The sequence below is a fragment of the Odontesthes bonariensis genome, chromosome 18, assembly GCF_027942865.1.
Source record: "Odontesthes bonariensis isolate fOdoBon6 chromosome 18, fOdoBon6.hap1, whole genome shotgun sequence".
In the NCBI taxonomy this organism is placed as follows: domain Eukaryota; kingdom Metazoa; phylum Chordata; class Actinopteri; order Atheriniformes; family Atherinopsidae; genus Odontesthes; species Odontesthes bonariensis.
This window is the reverse complement of record NC_134523.1, coordinates 30,066,783-30,094,035: the sequence shown is the minus strand read 5'-3', so window position 1 is coordinate 30,094,035 and position 27,253 is coordinate 30,066,783. Positions and strand designations below refer to the sequence as shown.

The 27,253-nt window shown below is 40.2% G+C and overlaps 1 protein-coding gene across 4 annotated transcripts in view; it reads left to right on the top strand.

Annotated features, from left to right (window-relative positions):
• Window positions 1-16,942, top strand: part of LOC142367474 (receptor-type tyrosine-protein phosphatase U-like) — a 255,969-nt gene extending 239,027 nt beyond the window's left edge. For all 4 annotated transcript variants that reach the window (XM_075449450.1, XM_075449449.1, XM_075449448.1 and 1 more), the window contains 6 exons: window positions 1,232-1,381; window positions 2,944-3,258; window positions 6,805-6,930; window positions 12,966-13,123; window positions 13,928-14,063; window positions 15,750-16,942. In XM_075449450.1, the coding sequence (XP_075305565.1) occupies window positions 1,232-1,381; window positions 2,944-3,258; window positions 6,805-6,930; window positions 12,966-13,123; window positions 13,928-14,063; window positions 15,750-15,812 (948 nt within the window). In that variant the 3' untranslated portion in view covers window positions 15,813-16,942. The remainder of the gene's footprint in view (window positions 1-1,231; window positions 1,382-2,943; window positions 3,259-6,804; window positions 6,931-12,965; window positions 13,124-13,927; window positions 14,064-15,749) is intronic.
• The last annotated feature ends 10,311 nt before the right edge of the window (window positions 16,943-27,253 follow it).

Genomic DNA, 27,253 nt, shown 5'->3' with positions numbered 1-27,253 from the left:
CGGCTTTGCGTTGCGGCTTTGTCACAGGAAGTAGAATGTACATTTGGAATATCAGTTTAAACTATTAAGATATTTGTACAGTAGAATGACACATGAAGGCGAAACCGAATGTAAACATTATTACTGTCCACCACTATTCAGTTGGCACCTGTTGTAGCTCCAATTTTTGTTTTGATTTAAAATACATGAAAAATCAAGAGCACGAAGAAGTAAGTAAGTAAGCTTTATTTGTACAGCGCCTTTCACAGACCACAGTCACAAAGGGCTTTACAGTTACAATAGAAACACACAGTTGGGAAGTACATAAAAGTATAAGTTTAAAAGGCCAAGGCAACTCAGTGACAATCATAGCAACCTTAAGATAATTAAGCAAAAACCTGAACAAATAAATAGGTCTTAAGTTGCCTTTTGAAGGCGTCAACAGACTCCATCGAACGCAGAGAGAGCGGAAGAAGCTTTGTTATTTAAAAAAAAAAACTGTCAGACTGACATTAATTCAAGTCTAGTGTGAGCAGTCAATACACTCACATCCCGCTTTAATTGCATAAACATAGCAGCTAGTCATTCCATGTAAACCTTGCTTGATATCAACGACCATTTAAAAAAAGAAAAGAACCAGAAAAATACATTAATTACTCGAATGAATAAGACTATTAAAAGTTTAAAAGAAAGTTATCTTCCTCACAGGTCTGGACCACAGTAGATACCAAAACAATACGTATTTATCTCCCTTTTAATTTGATCTTTTCACCTTTCAGACACAGTCGAATACATATTTCTGCAATTACAGAACACATTAGAAATGAGAAATAAGTACAAAAAGGGACAGTTTCATGCCTGTAATTTTGAATGTCTCCCCGCCTCTTTGATCTTTTGTTTGGTTGCACGTCAAAACAAATTTCCTAGTTTCCTCATTAATTGCCCGGCTGGTGATGTTATTTAAAATATGCTGTGTGGGCAGTGTGTTGCTCCTCTGATGTCTGTTTACGGCTCTTTTTCTCCATTTTGTTGACAATATTCTGCTTGGAAACAATGAGTGAGTGGGCATGACGATGTGAAGGCTGTTTGACAGTTTCGACTATTAGTCAACATTCAGCAGCGGTAATTAAATTCTGCATTGTTCCTCATAAGTGGGCAATTAAAAGTTGGGATGTTTTAAGCACAGCAACGTTTTTTTTGTGCGATTCAGTCGGTGTTTGAAAGTTTCCCCACCCCACTGTCTGTGTCGCAGGAACAGTATGTGTTCATCCATGACGCCATCCTGGAGGCCTGTCTGTGCGGGGAAACTGCCATCCCCGTCACTGAGTTTGCTCTCACCTACAAGGAGCTGCTAAAAGTTGACTCTCAGAGCAACACCTCACAGCTCAGAGAAGAATTTCAGGTAACACACATTTATCAACTTTTAGGAAAGGTTTAACATTGCAGGGGGCAGGCGAGGGTAAAAAAAATGTCTCTGTGTCATTTTAAGCATTGTTTTAGTTGGCATTTATAATATTTTTCATAGGTTAACATGGCAACCTTTTCCAAGAAAGACTAAGAACAAAGCAGAATTGTTCCTAAATGAAGGTGTCATGAAATACTGGACCAACTTGAAGGCAAACTGAGAAGAATATTCCTTGAAAAAAAAACATATCAACTCATATCAAAGCAATCCCTCTCTGTGATGTTATCTGACCCAGTAGAAATGTGTGATGGTGTATTTCTCCTCAGAGACGTTGTCTTTTTGTAGGTATTTCCCTCGTTTCGTCTTGTTTTGCTGCGTTCGTGATGTTTTTGGGCTTCTCGCAGGGTTGTGTGCGACTGCATTGTGTCACACAGCTGGTATTAATTCTGCATTTGATGGAATTTGGAAACCCAGACTTCCATGTTATAATATTACTGAAAAAGACATTCAGCACAGTAAAAACAAAAATCTTCTCCTTTGTTATTCTTGTGGTTAAAAATGATGTGATTTAAGTTCTTCTTCCCACCTCTTAAGGACATTCAGAGGTAGGTATTTTTTATATTCACCGTCTCTTAAACACACACCAGATATTAATTTTACCTTCATCCTAAACAATAAGTGCAAAGAACCACTTCAAATTTTATCCACTGATGACACTGATGAGCTGTTAACATTTTACTTCAAACAAATGGCTTTTCCTAATTTGAAGGCTGTAGGTTTGAAACCTAACTGACCAGGTAACATCTGTTTATTTTATTTTTACTACTAAGTATGACGAATGAATTGGCTTCAGAATGATTCATTCTATATTCTCACAGTGAGATCAGTTAGAAAGTGAATAGGTAGTCAGCACAAAAGCAGGTTAAAGTTGCTTTTCATTAAACATGGAAGCCTGCAGCCATGATAGTGTGGAGTGTATGTTGATTATGTGATGTTATCGCTCTGTCTACTTAATGCTAGTTGTGTGCTATTGATTGGTGACCTTCAGCCAGAAGAGTTAGCAGTTCTCTCCCCCTGCAGCACACATCCACTCTGTCACTGCTGCTCATGAGCCGTCCAATCAGACAGCCTGCTCATAATCGCAAATAGTTGCAGAGATGCAATATTCCAGTTACAAGTTCAATTTATTAAGTCTTAATGAGTCGGCTTCATTTACAACATGAGGCGGGTTACATAATCAGTTCATTTCAATTTCCACTGCTTCATAATTTGCTTGTTCATAATGTATGAGTCCACCTTCAGTGTGTTTTTATCCCTTTGGTGGTGTTGACCAGTAATATGTGTGTTGTGTTGTTTGGAGCACTGAAGTCAGACTGTTACAGTTAGAAGTGAGAATATTTCATTGTCTATCTTTGATCTCATCTAGTCACAACCATTATTCTTAATTTTTCATTTTATCTCCATCTATCTATCTAAAATATGAATACGTTCTCTAACCCGCATGTCATCCTTTCTCACGATCTTCCCTGCACACTCCCTCCTCCTCCTCCTCCTCTCAGACTCTGAACTCGGTGACTCCTCACCTGGATGTGGAGGAGTGCAGCATCTCTCTGATGCCCAGGAACCGCGAGAAGAACCGCAGCATGGATGTCCTTCCACCTGACCGCTCCCTGGCCTTCCTCGTCACCAGCGAGGGAGAGAGCAGCAATTACATCAACGCAGCGCTCGCCGACAGCTTTCTGCAGCCTGCCACCTTCGTCGTGACGCCGCATCCGCTGCCCGGCACCACCACTGACTTCTGGAAGCTCGTGTACGACTACGGCTGCACTTCAGTGGTGATGCTCAACCAGCTCAACCAGTCCAACTCTGCCTGGGTAAGAGAATACAGATTCAAATACAGAGAGAGCAGACAAACCAGCTGTTGAGCTTGTGTTCATATAGCCTGGAAATAGAATTCAATTAATTATTAATCTCCTTTTATTAACCTCAAACTTCCGAGTTATTAGCATTCTACTTTTAAAGGAGAACTCCGGTATTTTCAACATTAAGCCTCTTTTCTGAGTCGTCTGCAATGTTTTAGAACCCCCCTCACCGCTTTTTTGATGTTTACTGTTGTCTCCGGTATTTGCCTAATTTTGATTCTTCTCAACCTGCTTCAGAACGGCAAGTAATGCGCATGTCTACAAAGGTCCGTAAAAGCACAATAAACGTCCGTTTTCAAAATAATCAACTTACCGGAGTGGTTACTGGTGTGCACTGGTAATCCATATCAAATCTCGTGGCGAAAAGTTGCTTCTGTCGTGTTTACTTACTGGTCAAAGACAATTTCTGGCCCCGTTAATTTTTTTGGTCTGAAAATCTGGCCCACCTTAATATGTAATTGAGAAGCCCTGCTGTAACGTAAGCATGTTGTGTCACACTAAAAAGAATCCGTGCGAAACGCGAGCTCTAAATTTAATTAAACGAGGCTTCGAGGCAGAGGAAATTCCTCGATCATTTTTTGTAATCGAGTTACTCGAGGAATCGCTGCAGCCCTAATCAGGACATAACAAAAAATCATTGGTCCTCGCTGGGTCTTGAAATTTGCTAAATACAGCCTCAGATAAACAACACCTGACATATTACAGTGTTAAAAGACAGAAGCAATGTGTGAAAGAACAAGACCACCCTGTTATCCAGCTGCATGTAGCACCACCTTTAGCACCACATTTAGTAATTATTTTTTGTATGATGTCATCAATCTCTCACATCGTTGTGGAGGAACTTTGGTGCACTCCCATTTACAGCTTTGCTTCATTTCATTGAGGTTTGCAGCATTTGTTTATGCACAGCTCTCCCACAGGATAACTCTTCTCAGATTGATGGGCAGGAACAATTGCTTATCAAAGATCATTGCTGATGATGCAGTTAGAGTGTACTTAAATCTTTACACACTACCTCTCCTTGTGGTCTGTTTTTGTTCATCAAATAATGTTGTTGTTCACCTGAGGTTATTTTTTGAAAGAAGCTGTGCTTCCTTTTCCACACACTGACTGCATTTAATGTGCTATTACTTTCCTATTGAGTCAATGTATTGAGGTTCAACTTCTGCTACCAGTGCAGCTTTTCCTGTGAGAAATGTGTTTATTATCTAAAGAGGATGTTGGGAGAGAAGAGTGTCAGGGCCAATTTCCTACCAATTCCAAGAACTGCAAGGCAAGCAGTGAGTAGAAGAGCTGTGTAAAAGGTTTGGAAACAAAAAGCAGTAAACTATTAGTGTAAACTAAGAAGATGTCAGGCTCCCCCATAATCCTGCCTACTTAGCCAGCAGCCTCACCTGTAAATAGCATTTCCTTGTCCCTGAAAATATCAAATATCTGCTTCCGAAGCCTGAATATTTACAGAAAAGAGTTATTTCACTGCTGATTAGGAGGCAAAACACAGATTAATACCAGTGTAAGTGACACAGAATGACTGCAATAAACACTCAAAAAAAGAAAATAACTGGGCGCTGGAATAGAAAAAGTCAAAGAAAAAATATTTTACATCCTGCTGGAGTCATGTATCAGTTTAATGTAGTGACTGTTAAAAGTGCACTTAAGTTGTTAAACAGTGTCTGATGTCTAGATAAAACCACGGAGAGAAAAGTTTAAACAGATGATCATAAGTCAGGTCTACACATGTAAAACCAGGTTCAACCTAGTCAGATTTCATGATGCCGACACATTCTGCTGTCAGTCACCTGATTAATGGAAAGCAGAGGTTGTGTGAAATAGACCTATGATAAATAGTTGTTCACCACCAGCTTGTAGTAGGGGAGCTTAGTTTGTCAGAATGTGCTTTCAGACAAGGAGAACCTTTTCATAGTTCTTCTAACTGTTATAGAAAGGCCCTCCACTATTAGCCTCTGCACAGCAGGAACTACAGCCCATAGTTTTTTTTTTTTTACACAACTCATAACATTTTTAGGGTAATCTCTCCTATGTTGGAGCAGGAGCTTGCACAGCACAAGGTGGTTTCCACTTGTGACTTAACTGTTCAGGGATTGGGCCACACAACATACACAGCAGCTGAAGAGGTCATTGCCGATATAAACTAAAGTTCTTCTTAAAGTTCATCATTAGCCTCTAAAACCCAGAGAGAAAGCCCTTGGAGGCATGTTGTCCTTTAGGGAGCTCCACAGTCCAAATAACCCTCAGAGAGCCCCGAGAACCATTTGGTTCAATGGATTCACCGATTGGTCAGATACAAGGACTGGACTAAAAATGAGTAAAAATGTAGCTGGTGTCCAAAGAAAAACTTTGACACACCTTCAGGAAGCCTGGAAAACTATTGCTCAAGATAATAGAGGAAAATAGAAAATAGAAAGAAATGAGAGTTGGCTCAGGACTTTATTGCACATTGTTGCACATTATAACATGTTGACACTTACAGTTCCAAGACTTTTATTTCCTCCTTTTCTCAAGTGAGACGTGAATGTGACAGACAGTACAGTGAGGAGGGGTCATCTGCCCTTTCACTGGTTTTCTGCCACCACACTTCAATTCTGCGCTCACGCTGCCCATTTAATTTGCTGTCATGCCATTAACACATCCTTATCGCACCCCTCCATGTTTGCTCAAGCGTAGGTTTGTTCTGCCACCTCCCTATCGCCGCTCCGTCACCGTGTCATATCCCATTTCTGCGCGACATTTCCACCATGCCTGTCAGCAGCAGCCTGTCCTTTGTCCACTGTCACTCTTTTCTCGTCTTCCTCTTCCTTCTTGTCTGTAGCTGCCAGTGGATAAACAGTTCACCCCTCCAACACATACTCATACACACACAGTTTGTCCTGAGTTAGGGCTGCTTTTCTCCTGTCTGGATGTATAAATATTTATCTCCCCTCTTGCTCAATGTCACCTGTTAATACCCTTCTGTCAGTGTGTCACAGTTATCGCTTCCTACTCCAGGGTTGTGCTCATTCCCAAAGTCACTGCAGAACATGTCAGCATCGTTCCCATGTGTTGTTATTCCCCCTCTCCTAGCTTGGGGGGAGACATGCTTTTGAAGCAGTGATGATGGGAGACCTTGGCATTTAAGTGTGTCCAGCCCCTCAGCTCACTTCCCGTTTGTCTGTTCCATGCACATCCAAGGACTCTTACTCCATTAATTTGTAATGTGCTAATGGTGATGATTGAGACTCATGAATAATTCACACGAGGTGACTGTGGCATATGTGAAGGATTGTTCCCCATGATGAGTGGGTTGTTGTGGTTTTTTTGGCTCATTTAAATTACGGTTGCTATTTGTAGGTAATCATTGTCATTTAGTCTAATTGTCTCTGCCGTCAATACTGAGGTGCCTTGTTACTAGCTTCACCGTCATTGGCTGCTGACATAATGATTTGTTCTGCCTCAAGGTAGTGTGGGCTAATGACTTGCTCCCATCTCTCTCCCTGTCAGCCTTGTCTGCAGTACTGGCCAGAACCGGGGCTGCAGCAGTTCGGGCCCATGACAGTGGAGCTTTTGTCCAGGACTGCTGACGACGACGTGATCATCCGTCTCTTCCGGATTCAGAACATCACACGGGTAGGTAGATTCCCTACAAAGTGGTAAAGGACAGAGGTGAAGAGGTTAGGCTGGTCGCGCTAACAGCAAGGGTCTGATTCATTCGGTTATTTCATATTCAAACTGGTGAGATACAGTATCAGGTTTTTCCCTTTGTCCTTAAGCGTTTATTCCCATCTCGCCAGCATGCTCCAAATATAAACTGTATATAGAAGTATATATAGTATATACATAGTAGGGATGCACCGATCCGCTTTTTTCACCTCCAATACTGAGACCGATATATATCGGCCGATACCAATCTGATACAGATACAGATAAACAGTGCGAAATTATGGTAACAAACGGTAAATTTCATTGTGGGGAAAAGACTGGGATCATTCTTTTGTGCAAGGCAACATCAGACTTGACTTAAACATTGCTTTCCTATTTTTTTTAGAAATAAATAAACAGATATAAATGTACTGAATTACTTATTTATTTAATAATTGTGCATCAATAAAACAATCTTAACCATAAAAATATAACAAGTGTAACTGGTTCAGTCAGTGCAATTAGGGATTCAAAATCCAATGTAAAACAAAATATTAAATAATAAAGGAGCTGAAATTGAGAAGTAAAAGCTTCACTAGCTTGGTTGGTAGACTTTCAAAATTAATAGCAATCAGCTCTTTATATAGTTTAGTGCAAATGGGAATTAAAAATCCATTACAAAAGCATTTGAACAAAACAATAGCTTCTCTAGCTTGGTAAAAAATAAATAAATAAAAATCCCAACTTAACAAGTTTTTTTCACCTCAGAAGGCCCTTGCATGAATGCCAATGCTGGGGAAAAAAGGGGGGAAAAAACTAAATAAATTAAAAAAAAAAAATTGTTAACGATTGCCAATCTCAAATTTTCTTCATTATCAATACCGATATCCGATCCAAATATCGAATCGATGCATCCCTAATACATGGTTCCAAAACACCTCTGGTTCAAACAAACTCCATTCAAAAAGCCTCAACTTCTCTCATAAAGTACCAAGTCAATACAGTTTTATCATATATTACGTATACATCATATTTATCCATAGAAATCACAGGTAGTACGCCTGGAGAAATATAACCGAGCATTGCTTTGAAAGTTGCTGTCGCAAGGAATTGTGGTACAGCATTTTCTTCTGTCCTTTCATAAAGAATGCTCTAGTGTTTACGATGCTAAAGGAATTGCCAAAGGAAGCACTGAAGCGCCTTTTGTTTGTATAGAATTCAAACAGCCCTTGTCATGGCTGAAGTTTACTTATTTCAGGTTTATTTCACTCAGTTAGGAGCCTACTTCTGCTAAAAAAGACCAAAACTGCATCTCCCCACCAGAACCGAACACAAAAATCCTGCACCTACATACAGATTAAAACCAAAAAAGAATTGCTTCGAAGTGGGGTGATACACATTTACTGGTATGTTTAGATAATGTGCTTCCTGTATGACTTCCTCTAGTGCCTTCAGTGAGGTGATATAATTTTCTCACAAGTGACGCCTACTGTTTGGGATGAAGACTACAGTGAGACCAGCACAGTTATAAATAGTTACCGCACTGTGTTGATGTCACACTTCGCCTAAGTAATGACCAATGCATAATCACAGCGTAACTTGGGCCATGCCAGAGCTCTGGTAGATTTTTTTTAATGCAAATACATCAATGGCTTCAGGAATAAACTTAGTAACAAACAAAAAAATATACAAACTGTACCAATCACATACTGTTACCTACATAGCAGAGATTAACAGTCAGTCAGTGAGTCAAACTAATCATGGCTATTTTCCCATATAGATGTTAAGAGCAAAGTAGGTAACCACTTTGGAATCTCTCATTCTCTCATTCTTCCTGTTCATAAAAAGAAAAATCTGTATTTGTGTATGTCCACATGTTTTTTGCATTACTCTGCAAACGGTGGATGTCCACCGTGCCTTTCTATGAGGAGGCAGCAGTATAACAGACACATGCTGCTGATTTTTACTGCGTGGTAGTACAACTAGCATTCTTTATGTTAAAATTGGGTCCTGGAAAAAAAAAACATGTCAACACCAATGTTCCCTCTAATTTTTCATGTGCCTGGGCAAACACACAAGCTTCCTGAGCACACTGAGGACCACTGTGAGCAACATCAGATGTGCACGCTGTGGCCACACACCAGTAACACACCTGTTCAAAACCTTGGATCATAGCAAGTTACATGGCTTATTAAAATAATCAAATCACAGCAGCAATTTTCATTAGTTTACTTTTAATACAAGTGATTTGGCCCACTTAAAATGAAAAAGACAAAATCTTGTTGTTCATGAGATGTGTAGTATGTTATATGTTATATGTGAGAGTCATGCTTTGACCATGGGAAGAGTCATGTTTGCAGCCTGCATGTTTTGCAGAGTAGAACTTTCTCACTCGAAAAAGAAAAATTTTCACCCAGTTTCACCGCTTGTTCTTCTATTTGCACATACTCAGACAGCCATTCCATCCTAAAAGAACCGCATTTCTTTTTTTACTTTGGCTTGGTGAGTGGATGTGTCGCTGGCGCTGCCCGTTCGTTTCGCCATAATAAAGGGTTGCGTCTCTTAAGACTCCTAACTCCGCTGTTGTTAGCTAGCTACCCTGCACGGCGCGTATGGGCAGGGCACATATGCAAGCACTATCAATGCTATGATTGGCTGCATAGCGTAAGTAAACCGTATCGTATCATTGGCTGAACATCTGTCACTCGCTGCGTTACATTGAAAAATGGTACAGAAAAACACATTATTGGTCTAATTAATTAGATTAGATTAAATTAGGTCTAGAATTAGATATTAATTAATATGTTTATGGTGAATTTTATTTTATGCGCTGCATAGATTTTCTTGTGCGCTGAGAATGTGCGCGATGCGCAAGCGCGCAGCTTAGAGGGAACAATGGTCAACACTTAATGGACTGATGTGTGTAAACTCAGTGCATTTTTCTCAGTTGCCTTGATATTGGATATGATCAAAACCCCAACTTGAGTCTTGCCTTATCAAAAAAGGTTTTGAAGTTCTGCGTTGCTGCTGGAGGCTGTTCGTTTGTTTCATTTAGTTTTTAAAGGGTTTATGACACCTGGTGCTGGTGGAATGATTTATACGGTGACCCAGGTCCCAGCTGGCATTTGTCCCTTCCAGCGGTTCAAATCATTTGCAGTATAATAATCCTACCTCAAACAAAGCAGCTGTATCGCCAACATGCTATTAGCCACATATGGTCCTAAAACCTGTTTAATAAGCTCCTACGCTTCTGTTTGAGCAGTTTGTTGCAACTGAAATGGATCACTTTTACACTCAGCCAGTAAGAGTTAATTTATTTTGGCCCTATTCACTATTTGAATAGAACTGGAATATTTCTGTTATTACTGTGTATTATCTCATACAAGTGAGAACCTCAGTAGATCTGCAGCAGTCTCCTGTAGGTGCTCACAGCATCTAGTTTAGCTCATCTGTTCATGTCATTGCTCCTTTAGTTGAGAAACCCTCTTAACTCCCACTGACCTCAACTTCCCATCACAATGGCTTAAACCTCCCCTGTTACTGCCCTCATCCCCCTCCTCGTCCCTAAAGAATCTTGACACCATGTCAGAAACCCTTTTCACATGGACTCTCTGCAGGATCCAGAGGAGACAGACACCACAGAGCGGGACTCCAATAGACTCTGTCCCAAGAAGGTATTCTGTTGTGCAGTAGATATAGCAAACGTGACCCAAGTAGAATAAGGAAATTACGCCATTTGTTCTACTTCACACCTGAGGCATTGTTAGTGGTTTATTTTTATAATAAAAAAATCCAAGTTAAGGGAGCCCTCAGACGTTATTGTACTACTGTGAGCACTGTGGAGCAGGGGTCTATGTTTCATTTGTTTTTTTTACATAGATGCAAAATGTCCCACAGTTACACAGCAGCACATTTACAGAATGAGGGAAACTTTACTGTTTGAACCCTACTTGTGGGAATATCTAAGAAATATTTTCTTGTTGGGGAGAAATGTAACTGGGTGGTTTAGTGAAAGACAAAAAAAAGACAGATTGCTTGTAATGTTCCTTTTCCCACAATCCAACAAGCATCCAGGTCTTCAGTCTTACTGAAAATGATGAACAAGGTCACCAAGAAACCCTCAAATCTGTGTGTGCTGGAGGACAAAAATGAGAAAAGGGAAAAGGGTGTAATTTCTCAAATATTACTTGTCTGAAACGCAGATTTGGGAGGAGCTCTCTCTGATAGTTTGGAAACCAATTTGCTGGAACTGTATTTTGAAGAACAAATGCGTCGAGACCATGTTTTTTTGCCTGTCACTCATGCTGGTAAGCACTGCATCAGTGTGCTCTTTCAAAAACATGTAAGTGTCATGTAATCAACCGATTGTTTTGAGCAGCATGTTCAGCCATTCTTGTGTATGTGAAGCGTCTTATTGGCACCGCTGACGCCAAAATGCTGATCATTGCTAGTAGGCTTACTGTATTTTAGCCGACCCAATTAGATATGATTTAAAGCGCTAAGCAGATAATGCTATTGCTTAAACAGCTGTCATATCTGGTTAGGGACTGCGCATAACCTTGCTATTCAAGCCCCCTCCTTCCTCCTCAAGAGGAGGACGTGTTATGACGTTTTAAAAGAGACTCTTGAGTGTTTGCTCTGATTTGGAAAAATACACGAGTCGTCCCTCCCTCCTCCCATGTGTAGGGGTGGTAGTTTACAGGACACGTTGTATGAGTAGTTTTTAGAGGTTTGACGTGACTCCGTAGTCAGTTCGACTCAGAGTCTGACCCCAATTCTGCTGATTACAAACTCTTCATTGAGGCACAACAAAGACTTGACCAGGCAGTGCTGCCTAGACCGGGCAGTGTGAAAAGGGCTTAGATTTCAGGAGATAAAGAAAGATAGTTGCAGTTTATGGACTTCAGGGTTTTGCTGCGTTATTACTAAGATTTGGTCATTGCTGTTTTGCAGGAATGTAGTTTTGAACAGTGCTGGTCATCTTACTTTAAAAAAGTAATTAGTTAAAGTTACAAATCACTTCTCCCAAAACGTAATTGAGTTAGTAACTCAGTTAACTCATTGTTAGAGTAATTTGTTGCTCAGCAAAGTAACTGTGACGTTATTTTTCATGTTCTATACGCTATTACGTTCAATAACATCTTTAACGTCAAAGATGTTTATATTAAACACTATAAACACTATATAAAAACACTATATACAGTATTTTAGAACATTTCGTATTTATTTGAACTCAATAGATTGTACTCTTCTATGTTAGCATGTGTTGATGTGAGGTGCTTCATAAGATTCGAGTTGCTTGAGGCAGACATGGATAAAGTGTTTTTTTCCTGGGCATAGCGGGCATGTGACATAAACATTCTTGCCTTTAATTTCAATGAGCGAGAAGTAGTGCCGGTACTTCCAGTTTGAGAACGCGACCTTTGAATTTCCCTGGCTCGTTGCAATTGTTGCTGTCTTGTTCTGTTTAGCAGTCAGAGCGTGCAGTGAGACAGCGTGAGCAGGGCATGATCCGCCCACCCAGCCAACCATCATCGCATTTGCAACAGTGTCATCATCTCCACCCCTGCTCTCTCCAGGCAGCTGATGTGTGGCCTAAACCTGACACCTTGCGCTTCATTCAACCAAATTGTAGTAATGCGCCACTTCACATTCTCAGTAACTGCGTTGCAACGATGGGAAAAGTAATTACAGTAATTAGATTACTCGTTACTGAAAAAAATAATGCCGTTAGTAACGCTGTTATACTCTAACACCGTTATTACAAAAACTGGTTTTGAATGCATCACTTTGATGGTGGTTTTCATTTATCAGTTTTAATGTGCCTCTCAGTGCAACATTTAACAGCCCATTAGAAGTGAAGAACAGTTGCAGGACTGGCTGACAGAATCTCCTCTGGTTGATGACCAGATAGCCTTTCAAATAAGTTTGTGATGTGTGAAATATATATGATGAGTTCCATTGAAAACATTCATCATTTTCTCATTATTTCTCCCATTATTCTCCACTTTTCCACTCTTAAGCTTCAGGAAGGCCAGCTTGTGCTGCGTCACTTTCAGTTCCTGCGCTGGTCCCCGTACCGCGATGTGCCCGACTCCAAAAAAGCCTTCCTCAGCCTTTTGGCTCAGGTCCACAACTGGCAGAGGGAGTGCGGAGAGGGACGCACCATCGTCCACTGCCTGTGAGTCCGCTTACACCGCCAACAAACATTTCTCTTCATCGCTGCACAACAAAAACTAAACACAACACAGCCTGAAACACCAGCCAATCCAGGTGACAGTTCCATGAAGCTGGTGAACTTATAGCTAATAGTATAGAAAGTACTGGTACTGGTTTAAAGAAATTGAAACATACACATATTTTGTTTTTTTGTTCTGTACATTTTTAGACTAAAACATGTCAAACACTTGACACTGTAGAGAGTTTAAGAATGTTTATGTTGACCAGGAATGACGTGATCCTTTGAAGCTCCACAATTTACACCCCCAACATTTTATAAAATTACATTCACAAATATTATCAAGTAAGCAGCTTCTCAGGAATTGTGTTTCTTTATGAAAAGCCTTGGAAAGAGCTTTCAGAATCTCGTCTGAAGGCTGGACTTTTGAATTTTCAGAACTCAAGTGTACTATTCTGATAATCTACACTGCATTGGCAGTTCTCCTGCTTGTGTATCTTTGTATTATCGTTGCCATCTCAGGTAATTTTGCTCTTTGGAGGTCAGTGAGACATCTCACATTGGATTAAATCCCAGCTCCGGTATTTTAATGAGATCTTTACTCAGATATTCATCTTCAAAGTCTGCCGGTCAGCCTTTTTCTCACAGCATCCTTGATCTATGCTCAGTCAAACTTTGACATTTCACACTGTAGTTCCCCCTCTGAGAGGCTGTCAGAGCTGCTATACCATGTCTTTTATTAGGTCATTCATTTCTGTACACCCTTCTTCTGTGTCTGAGTGTCTTTGTCCGTTTCTTTTGGAGCAGGAATGGTGGCGGTCGAAGCGGTACTTTCTGTGCCTGCACCATGATCCTGGAAATGATTCGTCACCACAGTTTGGTGGACGTGTTCTTTGCTGCCAAAACACTGCGCAACTCAAAGCCAAACATGGTGGAAACAATGGTGAGCACCAAAAATCTTTATATGTCTTTACTGCAACATATTACCTCATACTAAAGTACTTTAGTTTCAAGGAGATAACTTCTCTCCAAGAAGTCGGGAAAATTAAATTAACTCTCTCCAGAAATACAGTATTTTATCTATGGTTTCAGTTATTCCATATTATATTCTTGTTCTGAGCAATATGGCGTAAAACTAAAACCTCAATTTTTTTTACACCACCAAACTCGATCGTCAAATGACCCAAAAAAAAATGACAATTATTGAAAACACGTTTAGTTTTTATTTTAACAATGAAATTGATAAAAGCAAAGTTACCTGTGGGATTAATTTATTTAACTGCTAATCCCATTGGATTTAAAGTACAAACTATGATTGTTTATAAAAAAACTACAAATTTCAACGTCCAAATTTCCAGGAACCTAATCTTTTCCCCTTTTGAAAACATACTTCATAACAGTGGTTCCCAAACTTAATCTGCTGGGCCCCCCTTTGGTACATAAGAAAATATTTGCGAGTTGAAACCATGTCCATAGCACAGGGAAGTATTAATTCCTTTGCTATTGTGTTCAGCTTTTTACACTGTGCCACTCGGTAGGCAATTATATATAACGCGAGTTGAGCATTTGCCGGCACGGATGTTGCTTTAATAAGAAATTACTGTTGAGCACGGCAGTTTACGAGTTTTTGTCTGAAAAGCTCAAATGGCCTTTCTTTGTGCTCTGGATGTCTCCAAGTGACGTCTTAGCTTGTTCAGCTTCAAGCTGTCACAAGCTTGCGCTTTAAGACAGACAACACACTGCGGTCTCTCCTCACTACCCACCGTTGTACAGGTGAAGTCACGGGCAAGATGTTTATGTTCATAAAGACCATTCTTAACGTCACATATATGTTTTCACCCCCAGCTTAACTGAGCTGTTGGTGTATTTGTTTTTTACCACAACTGATCAGATGTAGGCGCTATCCAGTGTTAGAATTCATTTTTGATACCATACTGATGACTCTTGTTTCTCCTTTGAGATGAGAACCTAAGATACATTTTAGCATTTAGTTGAATAGTCAGAATGTCTTGGAATATATTAGTCTGTTAGATAAGAAGCTAAATCCAAGAGCTGCTAAACACATTGACTAAGCAAACAGTCTGCATGTCAGCAGCTGTAAAATGTATTAATGAAGAATTTCTCTTCTTTGTTTCACAGAACTAATTAAGATGTGTGAAAATAACAACTTGTGGTTTTATGTGGTGAAAGTGTTTCTTGGCTGGATGGTGTAAACTCCTGGATTCTCCTCATTAAAAGGGTGCCAGGCTCCCTGCACAAATGCCAGGAAGCTACTGTTTGCTGACAGAAAATAGTTATTCACATAACCCCCAATAAAGCCACAAGTTGTGATTTTTACATTTCTAAGTTTGATTTGATTTGATTAAAACTTAGAAATAAGATATGACAGATTGTGTCGTGAGGTTGTTGCATGTAGAACTAGCTGTTTCTCATGTCTAGCGATCGGTAAGAAAGGAGGTAAATTCCACAAAATGGAATTTTGCTCATCTTAAAGAAAGTGCTACATATCAGAGACTAAGGCAGATGTTGACAGAGGGTTGAGGGAAACTGAATGCACCAAAAATGTATTTACGGCACAATGTCTGATCTTAGTCATGTGTTGAAAACCAAACTTCTGTCCTGTTCCCAGGAGCAGTACCGGTTCTGCTATGACCTGGCACAGGAGTACCTGGACTGTTTGGAGGTCAGATAGCACCTATCTCTGTCTTTACACCCCTCCACAAAGAAAAGGTCTGGATTCTGGATCCAACATCCTGGATCTTTGCTCCTGCCTCCTTAGTACTTAGACACAGCTCGTGTTGTCGTCATTTCCTGGATGAAACATCCGTAAAGGATGATTGAGAAAGCTCACTGAACAGCTTGTAACATACTACTAATGACACCCCTTTTGCTCAACCTCTGCTTTCTGATCCAACCCATACTCTTCTGTGCCACTTTACGTCTGCCAAATCAGATGACTCTGCCAGGAATGAAGTAGACTTTTTTAAGAACACTGTCAAGGCAGCCTGGCTCTGTGATATACTTCTCGCCAACAGGATTTAAGAGCTCCACTGTATCCTGCCTTACCATGAACAAACCCTGAAAGGGAACTACATTTGATTCCATCCACAGGGTGACATTTTATGTTTGTTTGTAACACTGTAAATGGTGCAATCTGCTGTTAGTGAACATCCCATGTCATATTGTAATATATTTGAACTTTATTGTGGATGAGGGTGAGGGCTGAAGTTTAACTGAGGGTGAAAAGGAAAGTTGGACATGCTGTAAATGTACAGTGGATTTGTCTCTGACCTAATTTCTCTTTATTTATTATTTCTGTATATAGATTTTTCTTTTCCTTCTCTCGGGTGTTTTTAGATGTTCTCAACGTCTTATCAGTGTGCCAGTCCATTATCTGTGTCTGTAAATGAGTTTAGGGTTCAGCATCTGCATGCCCAGTCTTAAGTGTTTCATTGCAGTGTGTGGCCCAAGTCTGCTTCTGGGTGGATTCTGCAGCGTGAATCCCTCCGCTACTCACTAAGAGTGCCATAAGAAATAACCACGTGTTGCTGTGAGAGTATGGCAGAAACCTGTTGCTTTCTAAGTTTGTATTTATTCAATGTGTTTTATTTTCTAAATAGTGCTTAAAACAGAAAAATAAATTAAAATATGCTGTTACTTAAGAGTCATACGTTTTGAGATGATTTTTGTACATCTCACAAAGTGCAAAGCAAGATCATTGAAATGTGACTGGTCAAACTGTTTTTTTCTTCTTTTTATGTAAAGTTCCCTGAGATTACTTTAATTGTGAAATGTGATCTAAATAAAAAATATTTGAAGCTGTGCCTTGTATCAGCAGTCTCAACAATAGACATGGTGCATACTTAGACCACTTTAAACGCCTTCATTTATTCACATTTTATGCTTCAGCCTCAAGCTAAAACGGTTTTAATTCAGTTTTTCCCTTACCAGTGTCTGTTGGGTTAAGAATGACAACTTGTATAAAGCTTACATGGCAGCTAGTAGCACCTCACAAGTGTCTCATAAATTAAAATCAAATTGATTTACTGACATAAATATCACTTGAATTGTACTTTGTCAGTAATACCAGAGCACATAGCTATATTTTGCTGTTTGAATGGATAACTAGACAGCAAAAACAAAGCACTCTGTGGAGACAAAAAGGCAATTTCTGGAAAAATGGATCAATTCCTACCTTGTTGGACCTCCAGAGATGGATAAAAGTGTAAAATATTTAGGCTAATGGAGCTTATGGCACATTCATGAGTGAAAAGCACCAGTTAAAGATTGAGCGGCGTCGACAAACAACAGTGAAAACTTTTAATCTTAGGTTAGGAGATGAACTGTGTGCATAGTCTGGAGTACTGAGCACTTTAGAATAGCTTTTCTTTGCTGCAGTCGCTCTGTACCGACTGCTGAACATCAACTCCACATCATGATGCTACCACCACTGTGCTTTTACTGCTGGGATAGAATTAGGCAGGTGATGAGCGGTGCTTGGTGTCTCCAAACATGATACTTAGTCTGCTTAGTCTTGAGGCTTAATCTGGCTTTTGTCAGACAAGAGACTACTCTCTCCAAAAGTTAAAAATGTATCAATCAATTCAACCTGGAAAGACTCACGGAGAGAGAGGGAGACAATTGCAAGGTTTATTGTCAATAAAGGACATGCAAGCTGAACCGCTGTGAGCTTGAAAGTCCGGCATAGGGCGATAGATGCTGGATATCTTCCCCCCCTGGACCCGAACCTGGTGGCGGAGTCGTACGAAGGAAGGAGATACCGAGGACCTTGAGACACCGGGTGGAGATGTGGAGGTGGTGGGATGCAGCTTGCTGGCGAACAGGGAGAGCCCAGGGAGGACAGCCTTATATCTGGATCTGGACGGTTGATGAGCGATTGGTCACACCTGGTGAGTCTGCCATGTTGAATTTGCGGCTAGCTTTCATTACTCAACATTTTGATGTTCAATATTTCATTTTTTTATGAATTTAAATTCAAGAGTTTTCCAATCAGTTTCTTTGACCTCAATATTTAGTCTTTTGTACATACACAAATGTGTGTGTATATATATTAGGGCTGAGACTTTAGCGCGTTAATTTCGATTAATTAACTACACACATATTAGCGCGTTAAAAAAAATAACGCATTTTAATCGCACACTATAATTTATTATTTTTTTTTTTTAAATTTTAAATACAGACGGATGGAAGCGTCGACAAGAGCGTGGTTGTGTGCAGATTATGCAACAAGGAATTCGCGTATCACCGCAGCGTATCAAGCCTCAAATATCACCTCAACGCTAAACATGTAGCAGCTAGCGTGGAAGCTAACGGGGGCCCAACGCAGCTTAACATCCAAGATTCTATATACTGTGTTTTCATGCATGCTACATTCAGATTTCAAATAGGGATATGTTCTGTGTTTGTTGAAATATTGTTGAAAATGTTCATTTTCTAAAGGATGAAGTATATGCGATTAAAATGCGATTAATTTCGATTAATTAATTTCAAAGCCTGTAGTTAACACGATTAAAAATTTTAATCGAGTCACAGCCCTAATATATATATATATATATATATGTATAGTCAAACATGACACTTTATATTGGTGTGTGTCTTTATTTAAATTAAGTCCAATCAACCAAATATACTGCAAGTGGACTCATTTCAAAGATGGTTAAGAAAAATGAGTCTTTTCTAAAAATCAGAGTATCTACTGTCCTTTAGTGTGATTTTCAATTTTTTTTATTTGTAAAATATCAGCTAAATGTTCACATTTTTGCTCATATTTTACAAATAAGGTATTAAGTGATTGAAGAGGAACAGCGATGAATCTATTTAAAGATGACCGCAAAGAAATCCAAAATAATTTACTCCAGATAACTGACGTTAAGAGACTTACAAGGTCTGCAAACAGACAAAGTGAAAAGACCAGCAAAATGAACACAAGGGGACAGAGGTAAAATCAGTCTGTGGGTGTCTGTGGTGTTTTTAAGGTCTGTTTAAAAGGCCCATATACTCTTATTCTTATTTTATCATAGTTACAGGTGGAAGCTATTTGTTTCATGTTGAGTATTCAGGTTTTGTTGACTATTTGAGTTGTTTGAATAGATAATATAACTGTTAATAACTTAAGTTATTTCAAGAGTTTTATACAGCTCTGCACAACTGTGCTGCCGCTACTGCTCTCTATGAAAGTTATTCTTAAGTACCACCCGCCTCAGCCTGCAGATTACGCTGCCGAGCAAACCTTTCGTTAGTTCTTGACCTGTGTTTTAATTTACGCTTATCATTTAATTAGCAACTTTAATAGCCTTTTTTTAGAAAAAAAATCATTACTGCTAAACAGAGCCTCAAATATGTAGCCACCTTTTTAATTAGAGGGACTCTCGAAGATTCACTGATTGGGGACGCAGCACATTTAATCTGCATTTGTGACGCTTTACAAGTGATGTCACATCTGGTTAGTGTGTTCTATGAGCTGCTGATAATCTCTTCTGTTTCGCTGCTTGACCCTCTCTCCCCCCGAGCTTTATTTCTTATCAATATACTGCACCATCTGTCGTCTGTGCACTTTTTAAGTAAGCGACAGAGCTTTTCTAATGCATCCGGAGGAGAGTGTGCAGACAGTGAGACAAATGAAGTCCAGAAATAGTTTAGCAATATCATGAGAGGCCAAACTGGGTTGAATTGTTCAGTTGTCAGAGTTGTCATACAAGTTCCATTATATTCTCACTATGTCTTTCACAAGCAATAGATCTGCCCCTGCTGCAATTAACAAAAAGAAAAAAAAGATGAAAAGCCTCAATACCTATTGGATGAAAAACAAAATCGCTATTGTGTGCAGAGCATAAAAGGATGGGGACGACTCTCTTCTCGAAGCATCTGTTTGTGTCAGATTACACAAACCTGGATTTTTTTTATCCTCTTCATGTTGCTGAACAGAAAGAAAAAACTGCCCTTCATCTCAGCTGCCTTTTTGAGGCTAAATGCTTCAGAGAACATTACTAGTCTCATTGTTCCAGCTGCGCTGTTTGTAATTACAGTAAAGCCATTGTTTCGCGTTGAAAGGCTCATGTTTAAGTGCTGGAACTGAGACTTTTGTGGACGACTGAATGAAATGCAAAGCAGGACGTGGGACTGAAAATATCTAAACCTGCTTATCTTGATGATTCTGTTCATCTTTGACATGATGTCATCAGTCATCTATTGTTTTTTTTTTTTTGCAGGCAATAAATATAAACATACACAACAGAGCAAATGTCTTCAGTCATACTTAATTTCTTAGGTGCAGCAATTTATTGAAACGTGCAAACCATAAATGGAAATACCGTATAAAAAAGCAAGAGTTTGTATAATTCTTATGAACTTTAAAGTCAGTATTTGCTCTGAACTCTTTAATTCTTCAACACAGCCTGAATTCTCTTAGACAAGCTTTCTTGTCATTTCTTTAAGTCGTCTTTAGTTCCCCAGGCTTCTTGCCTTTTGTTCCATTCTCTGTCAACATGATCCCACACTGCTTCAATAATGTTGAGGTCCGGGCTCTTGGGAGGATTCATCACTCCTTGAGAGCTCTTACCACTGTTTTTTCAGTCCAGTTCTTGTGTTATTTGGCATACCTCAGCCTTTTCTCCCTGTTTCCCATTGCTGATGAGGCTTCAGTGAACAGTAGATGGATCAGTTGAAGGTCCAAATGCATCTCTCAGGTCCTGTGTCAGCTCTTTGCTGGATTTTTTCCTATTTCCTAAGGACATGACTTTCAGATACTGTTCCTCAGCTGTAGAATACCCTTTTAGGCCTGACATTTCGTCTTTTGTTCTCCACTTGGCCAATTTCCTCATTTTCTCAAGGACCATGCATAACATATTGATATATCCCAAGATTTCAGCTAATAAATATTAGGTTGCACCTTGTTGGTGCAAAATGCTTTTTTTCTTTGTCAGTCAAACTGGTATTTTTAGATTGAGCTAAAGAAATGGGAAAAAGGGTGCAAGTAACAAAGTGCCAGAAGATACAATTTGAAATTAGTTATTTGCTAATTTGTCTGTTATTTGTTGATACAACACTGGTTGATCCCTTCGGCGTCTTTTTTCATTGTCATAGGTCAATGTTAGAGGGCTTAACATAACAAAAAAGAAAAAACACATCCTCATTCCAAGTTATAAGGACTGGACTAAAAATCTGTGAAAACGCAGCCAATGTTCAAAACCAAACCTTGAATGACCTTCAGAAATCCTGGAGAACTATTGTTCAAGACCACTTTAAAGATTACAAGAAAGCCTGACTGCTTCAAAGCAAATAATCAAAAGATGAGGGATGGCTCAAGACTTTACAGACCACTCTGTAACGTATCACTTAATTGATGATCCTAAAGGTGGCGGTGTGTTTGCAGCCTCAACTCTCTGCAGTCACTGCCATTAGCTCTCCACATTAGTAGGGCATTTGCCCTTCTGCTGCAAATGTATTTGTCACACCCTCCTACAAAGAGAGCAGTTGAAGAAAACTTGGCAGTCCATTTGATTGTTCAAATTCTCCCTCATGAGTTATTAATATCCACATAAGTGAGCAGTCACGCCGAGCAGACGATAAGCCAATAACAAACAACAAAAGGCTGCTTTCCCCAACATATCTTTGAGCTTTGGTTTTCAACTTCGAATGAATGGGTCCAGCATGATCTGCAAAAATAGCCTTTTACCTCTTGTGTTAAATCCAAAGTTTATTTCAATATCTCTAACTAGTCAGACGCTTGTTTCCTGAGGGCCAAATGGCCTGGTGGGACTTCAGGAACAGACAGGGAAGCTGACAGATTTAAAGATCCTTCTCATCCCATCTGCTAGCTTTGTATTAAAGCTCCAGCCATGCAATGTTTCGCCACATGAATTAATTAAAATTTTCTTTATTCAGAAATTATTTGAAACCAGAGCCTGGGTAGTGAATACAAATGTATTTGTGCCCCCCCTAACCCCTTTTTAACTGATGGCAAATTCAATTTGAGCTTATTCTATCTCCATGTAGATTCATCTTATCTCTGACAGAATTTTACATTGCATTAAATTAGATTGCTCTTAACAGGGATATGGACCTGAAGCCCCTCTCATCTCTTTACACGGTCTAATTAAATAATGTCACACAAGGCCTGCAATACCTATTTCAAGATAGTATGGGTGCTGACAAGAAAAAGGGGAATGTTTTTAAAGCAAGTGTCTCCTTGCATGGTGCACTCATTGATTATGTCAAGCCAGAATGATGGAAAGTTCAAAATGGCATATACGCTGCTTGGTGAAAAGACAGCACATCATTCGGGGTAGCCTGCGGCAGTGTAGAAAAAAAAACAAAAAACTAATGAAACTGTTTTCTTACCCACGGCAAAAAGCTTTGGAGGTGGGAGGGCAGATGGGAAGAGAAGGCCAAGTGTCAGTCAGTAATGGGCCTGCCTTATCCCTCCAACTCGCAGTGCACAGGGCCTGCATCCCTATCTGCCACTCTGAGCTCAAAGAGAAGCTCTACAGAGGTCTAATGTGGTCAGACCTGCAAGGAGCTGACTAAAAAAGTTTTTGCTTGACACCCAGACCTCCATACATAACCCTGTTATGATATATTCATAGCTGTCAGAGCTCAATACCCCACACTGTAAACCAGAGATACTCATTGCGCGGCTCCTTAAGCTCTAATTGGTGGCTCGCACTCGCACAGTAGCTTATATCAATATGGTAAAAATAACAATACATTTTTTCAAATAACATACAGCGAATGCTGCACAGTATTAGGTATTTGTATTAAGTATTAATGAAAGCTTAATGGTGTTTCCTAAAGGGGGCACTGTTAAACCTGGCAACGCAGCCCGCTTAAACCACCGTCACACTTGACTGCAGTGCACGCTAGCTCCTTTAGCCAGCGCGAGGTGCAGGCACAATGGATCGGTTTTTAATTAAAAAAGGGCAAAAACCAAACGAAAATCAGCATGAAGACGCCAGAGAGGGGACGAGCAGGCAAATGTCGGGTGTACCGCGAGATGCAAGCACACAAGTTTTATAAAGAATGCATGTTTCCTTGTTTCACCGAATATATGTTGCTCAGTTTGGCGGCCAAATGGTTTAATCTTGTTTTGTCTTGTGTTAGACGAATATATGTAAACTTGTTAGTCTGACTGAAACTAAGCAAAAGTGTGCTTCTCAAAACTGAATTAGCACAGTTCGAATCGCTCCTGTATGCTTAATTGGAATAAAATGGGCCAAAAGATGCTCCACACATGCTCCAATATTCCATCCATCACAATAAAATACTATGGAGAGCTGTGGCTCCCAACTTTTGTCCCTGGAAGCCCCCACCCTCTCAACACAACAAATCTAAGCCCACCTCCCTGCCACCAAACCTTGCAGGCAAACACACACATGCACAGTATAATACTAATATCCAAAACTTTATTGGCACCTTTTCCAAGAACAATCAGTCCCAAATTTTCTTTCATAAGAAAATAATGATCATTGTGAACTGGAAACTACTGTTTGGTGAGTCAACAATGTGTCCTTTGGCAATCCCAAACTTTTTTTTGCATTTGCTTTCCTGAATATATTTCTTTGGCAATTAATTGGCTTGAAGGTGGGAGAGCCCATCTTCACAGCTCATGTATTCCATGTCACTGAGTGTAGAGATCTAACTCTCATCGTTCCATTTGATTTGTATATGACATCAGTAAAACAAACTAAAACAAAATGTTCTACCCACAACATGTTTGTATACTGAATTAAATTGATGCACGGGTCGATGTTGAGGGATTTGTTGCTTAAAGACCCAGGCTTGGTGTCATGCTTCAGGCAGGGATGGATTCTGAGACTGAGCAGTAGAATTATTTTATTATGTTTTCTAGACAAAAGGGAATCCAGGCAATCCAGGTCAGACAGGCAAGGGAAAGGGTCCAGGCAATCTGGTGTTTTACTCAGGAACAAGGAGAAGTTGGAGACTTCATGATGCCCATAATTGACTGACCTTATCTCAGTTACGTAATGTAAGATTGTCCAGTCCCCCCTTTGCCATAGCCGCCTTTTAAATTAATTGAGTCTTTTGATGTTATCCAGCCTCAACTTTTGCCCCTGCAGACCATAGAATGGAAAAAATTACACTGGCCATGACACACTCATCAGCCATCTGCAGCATTGTGCCACAGACATTGAAGGACAGACTGCTCCTTAGGAAAAAGTAGACTCTGGCTCTTTCTGTAGAGTATTATAGAGTTTCTGTTCAAGTCAATTTGTTGTCCATTTACACTGCCAGGTCTTTGCACTCTCCAACATCTCTCCCCTGACAAAAAAGTTTGGATTCTTGGATTTCCTGAAGACTAACACCTTTATTCTTATGATGCTGAGCTGCAGTTTGTTAAGCTGACATAAATCCATTGTACTGCCCACCATTTTCTGGTACTCACATCTGTAGTTCTCAGGCAGTAGTTCTGTGACATATTTTAAGTATGAAGGGATGAAATTAAAGTGAAAAGAGAGGAGGACAGTACTCTACAGGGGGTTTCAGTGTCTGATACAGAGTTCCAAAGGTACACATACTGAAGATATGTAAGACAGTGAGTCCATGAATTGAGACACAGAACATGTATAAACCTTCAGTCTTCATCTTCCTCAGTGGTGCAGGCTAAATGGTATTCAGTGTGCTTGTAAAGTCAAAGAACGCCGTTTGGAGAGTAACCCAGGTCTGGGGATATAGGCATAGTGGAGTGGTGGCTTTATCCAGAAGGCTTGACCAATAACCAAATAAATCAAAGATCAGTCTTTTCGAAACCATTATGATGTGTGAATTGTGGTGGGTCAAGTAGAGTACTAGAACAGGAAGGAAATTCAAGTCATAAGAATTTTCTCCAAATGTAAGCAAAGGTTAAATTGGTGCCCATCTATGACCCAGTGCTGGAGGACCAGGAGCCATGACCACACTTACTTAAAGGGGAAGTTCGTTTTTTTAAACCTGGACTTTATTTATTGCATAAAATACGTTCATCTACTCACCGATAAGAGTTTGGTGAAAGTCGGTGTCCTTTGGAAGATATTTAGATCACTCGAGATCAGCTATATCCATATTACGGGAGTGAACAGGGCATTGACAATACAGCCTCTAAATAAGGCATTATCTGTCACCAATACTTTAAGACGAATGAATGAATGAACGCGTACTATTGCATTGTTACCTCATAGCTGCCGTGTTGTTGTTATCTGGGGCTATCGGGGGGCTTATGGGAGCTTTATACACATGCGTCTAGTGGGATGACTTCATCACCGCACCCCGCTGCAGCACAGCTTATTTACTCCGGTACGGACGTCCATCGTACTCAAAGTTGTCGTCCATATTGTCAAAATCTGATAAATATCCTGCCATGTTGCACAAATCTAGCAGTAGCAAGTTAGCCGACTGTCACAGAGCACGGAGTAAATAAGCTGTGCTGCAGCGGCACGCATCGATGAAGTCAACTTTAAGGCTCCTCCCACCTGCCCCATTGAGATGATCAGTTTGGTGGTGTGGATACTGCTGCATGGCTGTTCATCAGTGTCAAAAACTGGAGGTTGCATGTCACATCTATTGCTGAAACCATCCATCCATCCATCAATTTTCTATACCCGCTTAATCCGTCGGTCGGGTCGCGGGGGGGGTGGAGCCTTTCCCAGTGGTAATCAGCTGAGAGGCGGGGTGCACCCTGGACAGGTCGCCGGTCCATCATAGGGGCCACACAGAGACAAACAACCACACACACGCTCACACTCACTCCTAAGGACAATTTTTTAGACACCAATTAACCTAACATGCATGTTTTTGGACAGTGAGAGGAAGCCGGAGTACCCAGAGAGAACATGCAAACTCCACACAGAAAGGCCCCAGGAGTTGAAACTGGATCCCTCTTGCTGTGAGGCGACAGTGCTAACCACCACACCAATGTGTAGCCCTATTGCTGAAACCATTCAGCTTATGGCTTCCTATATACTATTACTGTAAAAAAGTAATTGTAACTCCAGTCAGTGTCTCTGTTAGTTGAATACAAATTAGATGGGTGCTGCTGCAGTCTGAGACTACAGAAAATCCAAAGATTTCTGTTCACTCTCTTTAAAAAGGGCCAGCTATATAATTTATTTTAATATATATATATTTGAAAACGAGAAGTTTCAAGGTTTTTAATGGTGTCACTTATATGTTTCAATGACAAAAACTCACAGAGTTACAGATGTGTTTTTGGAGATGTGTCAAAAATGCCCACCGGTGGGCTTTAGACCCCAGAGTGTTAAATAAGGCAGCTTCTCCCCCACCTTTCTTACCATTTCGGCATTTATCCATAAAACTAAAGTTTGGGGGGGCTGCTTCATTAAGAACAGTAGCACTTGTGCTCTCTGTTAACCATGTTTCTGTCAGAAAAAGAAAATCTAAATTGTGTGAAATTATGAAGTCATTAACTAACAGTGACTTATTGGACAGTGATCTAATATTAAGTAAGGCTAGCTTTGTGGAGTTTACACTGGTCTCTGATGTATTCTGAGTTGTACGTGGTACCGTTAACAGATTAGATAGATTCACCCAGCAGGTTGACTGTTTTCGATTCCTTCTTTTACTAACAAAAACAGGAATCCTATTGGGTCCCAGCTTGTTCTCAGAACAGCTGTCAGAAATCAGACTTCTATAGCAGGGACCCTGAACACATCATGGCATGGTATCTTTGTTTTGAACAGTATCTTTGTTTTGAACTCTGGATGTTGTGCTGCTCCTTGAACATCCTGCACATCCCCTTGTGTCCTGCTCTCCCAGGACAGATGATGTAAGAGGAGGAGGAGGGGGTGCCCTGCGTTTCTCGGTTGATGGTGGTCGCTGGAGTCCTGGCTGGGATAGAGACATCCTTTGGAGACCTTGGGTGATGTGGAGTAAAGGGTCTGGTGAGGGGGGAGGGCTGGGGGTTGTTTGCCTCGCTTCTGTGTCCTTCAGTCTAATCTGTACAGTCATGTTTGGGTTTGCCGTCCCAACAGCATGACGTAAGTGTGCACCAAGTAATCTGCATCCAGTTCGATTGGGATGCACGCCATCAGGTCTGAAACGCTCCTTACAGTTCCAAAAAATATTAAAGTTATCAATGAACTTAATCCCATGGGCGATGCA